We start from the raw sequence: 6,902 nt of genomic DNA on the forward strand, positions 1-6,902 counted from the left end.
GTCCGTCCGTCCGTCCGTCCGTCTGTCACCAGGCAGCCAGGTATCTCATGAATCGTGATAGCTAGAGAGTTGAAATTTTCACAGATGATGTATTTCTGTTGCCGCTATAACAACAAATACTGAAAACTAGAAAAAAATAAATAGTTGGGGGCTCCCATACAACAAACGTGATTTTTTGCTCATTTTTGCTCGATATCCATAAATATATATATAATATTACTTTGGATGGCACGAAACCCTTCGTGCGCGAGTCCGACTCGCACTTGGCCGGTTTTTTAATTTATCGCCTATAGGAAAAATATACTAGACACATAGGTAGTTATATACGTTCACACATGGAATAATAAAATAATAGGAGAATATTTTAATTTTTATTTAAGGCAACATTAAAAAGGTTATAAAAATACCAAAATGTTGTGAAGGGCCATTTTTTGGCAGAGCTCCGAAACTACCGCATCGATCTGCTTTGCTTGCAATTTAGCTTGCAAAGCAAAATTTACCAATTATTTTTGATTGATTGATTAGCACTTAACAATAAGTTTCGTTAGTAATAAACAAAGCAGATAAAAAAGGTGGTGATTAGATATGATTGATAGATGATCACGAAATGTATAAAATTTGCCACAAAATCTAAAAATTAACGATAAGTTTGCTTTAGAAAACATACTACTATTGATAACTGTTACGCTGGAAGACCGGGAAGAAAAGGAGCTCGTGGCAGAAGAGAGTAGTGAGAGAAAGTAACATTGCCAATATTAAACCTAATACTAGAGTATGGTAATTCTTGAAACGAAAGACTACCTACATACTGTTCTTAACAGCCGGGCTGAAAAACTTGCACCCAAAAACTTTCTGAGTTTATCAAGATATGCAAACACCACATGAAAAAAAGAATGTGACGGGCTTTAGAAAAATCCCAATGCCTTATAAGTATCAATAATACCAATCACTCGCTTTTTAATACGAGCACGAGTTTCACTATGCATTTGTTTCGACTTTATCGCTTCAATCACTTTCTCTGGTGCAGTATTCTTCATTATTTCCATAATTTCACCAGCTTCTTTAGGGCTTCTCATTAAAAATGTATTGAAAACCACACAAAAGCAAAACATGACTTTAGCGTATCTTTTCAAGTCAGCGTCCAGTTGGTCTCTGGGGTATATCAAGGTTGCTTTAAGGCCAAAGTTGGATAGTGACTTGTCGAATTCAGAATGGTAGTAATCCATCCATTCTTGAAAGTGCTTGGACCTCGCTTCGTGGTCAGTACAGTTCAGCAACATGACCAGGAGATCGATGGCGGGATTGCTGTTTTTTGACCCTTGATAGTCAATCAAAACTGTTTGCACTGAGTCCTCGCCCTGCGAACAAAATTTTACTTATTACCTACTGAAATATTTTTAAAGACACAATGAGAATATTTTAAAATATAGCTCCTAATCAAGGTACAAATCAGAAGTGTGAATAAAGATATGATTCAAATGTCGTCAATTCAGATTGATATGTTTGTACCCACTGCTCAAATGTGATTATCTAAGCTGATCATAACATTCTTGATTATAAATCAAAAGAACAATGAAGCAAATGAAGGAACAGTGCTTACCACTCTGAACATGAAATTGTTGGTCCATGCATCACCCTGTCGGATGACCGAATATTTGTTACCCTCTTGTCTCAACATCCTGGGCATCAAATCAGAAAATTCTATTAGTTTATTTTCAATAAAACCTTTATACCAATCATCGTCAAGCACAGATGTTACATCGGCTTCGGCTATTTTCGCTTGAAAGTGAAACTTTTCTTTGCCAAACAAAACTGTCAGTACTTCAGTCAATTTCTCTGTAACCTCTTGATACTTTGCTGGGTACAGATTTTTCATCACTTGTGAAAGAGAATGCAAGAGAGCAAAGTTTTTCAAAACGCTTTTGACACAATCGTAGGGCAAAGGCTCAAGCTTGTTCAACATGATGAAATCTGAGTCTTTCAAGTCTTCGAGGATTAAAGTTTCATGAGGAGGTTCGTAGAGTGAGCCGTAGCATTTGGCATATCTTAGTTGATCTTCTTCTGGAACTCCTGCTGCCTTCTGCATTTGTACTAGCTTAGGCAATACCTCAGTGTACATGATGTGTTCATTACGAAACGTGATCTCAGCACCAGTTACTGCTCGAGCTATTTCACTTGAAGCAGCAACTTTAACAATCATGTTAATAGTCTCATTTTCACTTACTATATTGATCCTCTTTACGTTCCCTATAAAATTATCACCAGCCTGACCCACTGGATTGAAAATCACTTTTGTGGGTTTCAAATCTTGATCTAAAATCACTTTGTTGATGAATTCAAGTTGACGTTCGCTTAAACTTGTAAAATCTCCTTCAAAGTTGTATTGAGCCATGATTGCTTCTGTACTGTAAGGAAACTATCATTTTCTTTTAATTTATACAGGGTTTATCTTAGCTTTATCTTTGTTACATACGATTGTAAAAATAGCGACCGTGACTAATTTTACTAAAATGATGGATAGATTATTAATTTTCGTGGAATTCGTTAGTGTAACAATCATGATTTAGTGAAAGATAAATCATCGTCATTGTGACATTTCATTTTGAATATCATGTAATCAGCAGGATTGTGTAGAAGGTTCATGCTGTTAACAAATGATCGAAAACCAATAATGGTGACTAGGAGGGGCAGTATTAATATCACCTGTGAGAACATTAGATTGACATTAGATTGGCATTTGAAGATTATATGCCTTAAGTTGTATTTATTATACAAGAGCAACGCAGACGACGTACCAGCCATGACCTACTTGTCTGTAATAGAACATAGGCAATTAGAGTACCCGGCACGTAACTTGCTATGAATCATTAGTAAGTTACATCAAGCGACAGTCCAGTTATTAGCCTCTATTAAGCATTGTTAATGGTTAATCTATGCTAAATAAAATCATAACAAGCTAAATATTGTAAGTTTAGATAATTAGAGTAGTCCCCAGGACCACCAGATATTACTTATTTTCTAAATACTTACTGCCTCGTTGGTCTAGTAGTTGCATAGCGTGACTGCTATGCGGTCAGGCTTCAGCCTACCATTTGAATGCCATTTCAATGAATTTGTGGGTTTCTAAGTTTCACAAAACCGCCTGAAGTTTTAAATTTGAACTTACGTATACGTCGGTTCTTTTGCCGTCCCATCAGGCTATGAAAGTGAAGGGATAGATAGTGCACCGATATCTGCGCAATTGTCAGTGCACTGTGCACTGGTATCATATCCAATAATCGTCTTGGAGAATCTCATGTACTCCCGTGTTTACTCCTTTATTATGTTCCCTTATTACATCCGGTGTGTCGTACCTAATCACATTAAATCCTATCGCATATACTTTATGATATTCTATGGAGAATTGTAAAATAATAACCTAATCCATTCAGTGGTTTAGCCACAGGAGACATTTTTCGTTTTCATTATTTACAACATCATGTGTAAAGCAGAGATAAAGTTAGGAGTATCAAATGTTTTGACCAGTTGACATCTCTCAGTTTTCAAGGGAGAATTTCCGTTGTTTGTAATGGCTGACTCTTATGTGGTGTTCTAATTCTCGCACATTTTTATTCTATTTACTTTGTTTGAAAAATACTTTATTTTTTATTTTTACGTATTTTATTGTTTTCTTTGTGCTATCCACATATATTAATTAGAATAATAACGTATTTAATTAAATGTGATTAGGTACTATCTTTCGTAAGGTTTTATCCCTTACATAATACACCTATGCACTCCTCAATATACTCTCTTATGTACTTCCTAACATTCTTTTTTTTAGAATTAGATTATTCAAAGTTATTATAATGATTACACTTTTTACTACCTCCTGAAGACTTTGCCTACTTCAAGACAAGTGCAAGGATGGATGCTATAAGCAATATTAATTCAATGACAACTCAATTCTTCGAAAGTCTCACAGATGGCGCTCTCTGTATTATCTGTTCAGAAAAGCAATGACTGTAAACAAGCTAAGGATAAGGCCCAAAACTACGAAGAGTTGAAATATAATGAAATCATACTAGGACCTTTTTTTTAACGACGTCAAAAATCATCAAATGACCCCTCCCGCTGTGGGTTAGCAGCGGTGAGGGAGTGTCAGACTCTTACTGACTAAAAACCGTCGTGTTCCGTCATAGGCCTTTTATGTGCCAGGGCCGCGGTATCTCTTTCGAACAACCCGCAGCCCCTCATACTAGGACCTAAGACAGATAGACAGATAAAACTTGTATTCAGCACAAACAAGAAAAAAGGATTATGAGTTAAAATGACTTGTTAAAACCAAATCAGTTTGTCTTCCAATAACTTTGCTAAGGATTTAGGGACCTTACTGCCTAGGGTTTAAATCCCTTAGAAACATGCAATGATACCCACAGTGGGTTCTACACCATTCCGGAAAGGCTTCGAAACTTCTGAACCGATTCGAAAAATTGATTCACTGTTGGGATGCACTATTCCTCTGAGATGGGACTGAAACCACAGGGAGCCTCAGGTGTAGTATATGGAGAACACGAAGAAAGGAGAGATGAGCGGGCATACATTAGGTAGGGTAGGTCAGGCGCTTTATTATAGGTCAAGTAACATACAGCAGGCTAGGCTTATCAGTTATTCGAATTTCCTTGTCTAATCAAAACCAATCTGTCAAAGATTGTTCTTGATTGATGGTGATTTGTTATAAAATAATTTTGCGTTCCATAAGGTGCATAATTGCGTCATGACATCTTCGCTAGTAATTCTGTTCATCCATGAGGGAAGGTAATCAACAAAAACAAAAATTCACAACATAAAATTATTTATTTTAATATAAAAGAATCTTGTGCACTATAATTTACGTACACACTTAAAACTATATACCATTAAATACTACAAACTAAACAAAACATACACAAAAGAACATGCTATTAAAATTTACTTCCACACAAAACATCACATGATTCTAAAACAAACCAAATTGTTTATAAGTATCAATAATGCCAATCACTCTGTTTCTAATACGCTTGCTAGTTTGAGGCAACATCTTATGGGACTTCAAAAAGTCAGCCATTTGCTCTATACTAACATTTTTCATCACCTCCATCATTTCTGCAGCCTCTTGAGGTTCTCTCATCAGCAGAGTATTAAAAGTTACGCAGAAATAGAACATCATTTTAGCGTATCTCTTGATGTCTGCATCCATCTTTTCTCTCGGATAGATTAAGTTAATCTTTAAGCCGAAGTTTGATAGTGACTTCTCGAACTCTGAATGGTAATAGTCCATCCATTCGAGGTAGTGCTTGGTTCTTGTTGCATGGTCGGTAGTGTTTAGCAACATGAAGAGGAGATCGAATACTGGGTTCCCGTTATTTGACCCTTGGTAATCAATCATTATTGTGTCTATTGAGTCTTCGGCCTGCGAACAGAAATGACACACATTTAAAATGCAATTATAGAAAATAACGTTTCGTTGCAATAGAATTTAAGATAACTTCATGTAAGCTTTTACAGTAGTAAAAGTCAAAAATGAAGAGCTCCGGACTATTAAAGTAAGTACTATTTTTGTATTTGAATCGAACTATTTTAACCCTAACGGACAAAAGCTATTTTTTTTTTCAATATTCTCACTCTATCTCTCTATCTGCTTTTTATCAACAGCTTTTTTAAAGTAAATTCTGGTGAAAACTTTATAGGCTCAATTCATTCATTACATACCAAAATAATTATACATACGTAAGATACTTAAAGAGTAAAAGAAGTACTTACCATTCTAAACATGAAATTGTTTGTATGGGCGTCACCTTGTTGAATCACTGAATATCTCTTATCCTCATTATTCACCAACTTAGGCAGTAAATGGATGAAATCACCAACCTTATCCTTAATTAAAGCTATATGCGAATCATCATCTAGGACTGATATTACGTCAGCCTCAATAAACTTCGATTGATTTGAAAATCTTTCTTTGTTGAAAATTCTAGTCCAGACTTCATTCATATTGTCTGTTATCTGTGTGTATTTATCTGGATGCTTATTCTTCAGTACATGTGAAAGCGAATGCAACAGTGCAAAGTTCTTCATGACTTCTCTGACACACTCATTTGTCAAAGACTCATGCTTGTTCAACATTTTGTAACCTGATTCATTCAAGTCTTCCAAGATTAAAGTTTCATTTGGAGGTTCGTAGAGAGAGCCGTAGCACTTTGCGTGTTTTAGTAAGTCCTCTTCTGGAACCCCGGCCGCTTTCTGCAGCTGCACTAGTTTAGGCAAAATCTCTGTATACATGATGTGTTCATTGCGAAACGTGATGTCGGCACTTGTAGCTGCTCGAGCCAGTTCAGATGAAGCAGCAACTTTAACAATCATCTTCATGCTACCATTTTCTCCTTCTATAGTCAGCCTTTTCACAAACCCCACAAAATTATCACCAGGTTGTCCAACAACTTCAGATACCACTTTTTTAGGTTGAATATCTTGTTCTGATATCACTTTTTTAATAAATTCTAGTTGATGGTCGCTAAAACAAGCGAAATCACCTTCAAGATTGTACTCCGCCATGACTGTTTCTGCACTAACAGGAAAGTGTGATTGTTTTTAATTTAATGTTGTATCTTTATTTATATGGGTCCTTTATCTATACGCTGGTTAACTGTGCATCAACAGTAATTATGATTAGATTATGGAGTGTAAAGATAAACAATACCAAAATATATAGCCAAGCGTGAGTTGGAATTCGGTACCGCGGCTTCCGTACTGGTAACTCAACTTCGTGGAATATTTTATATCACGCTTTTTCTGTAAAAAAATCTGACTGTTCATATTAATATTATAAGAAAGTAGTGCTCAATCCAGTTTCAAGACACCAACTTTTAAACTTCAAAAGTCAA

General features: G+C 35.8%; 1 protein-coding gene across 1 annotated transcript; it reads right to left on the reverse strand.

Annotated features, from left to right (window-relative positions):
- Positions 1–358: 358 nt before the first annotated feature.
- LOC124636026 lies at positions 359–6,616 on the reverse strand. Its single transcript, XM_047171983.1, has 5 exons — positions 5,782–6,616; positions 4,990–5,431; positions 2,810–2,813; positions 1,601–2,405; positions 359–1,358 (listed from the first exon to the last, which is right to left on the reverse strand). The coding sequence occupies exons 1-5, from the start codon at positions 6,571–6,573 to the stop codon at positions 906–908; spliced, it is 2,496 nt and encodes an 831-aa protein (XP_047027939.1). The 5' UTR covers positions 6,574–6,616; the 3' UTR covers positions 359–905.
- Between the last annotated feature and the right edge of the window lie 286 nt (positions 6,617–6,902).

The sequence above is a fragment of the Helicoverpa zea genome, chromosome 13, assembly GCF_022581195.2.
Source record: "Helicoverpa zea isolate HzStark_Cry1AcR chromosome 13, ilHelZeax1.1, whole genome shotgun sequence".
Taxonomy (NCBI): Eukaryota; Metazoa; Arthropoda; class Insecta; order Lepidoptera; family Noctuidae; genus Helicoverpa; species Helicoverpa zea.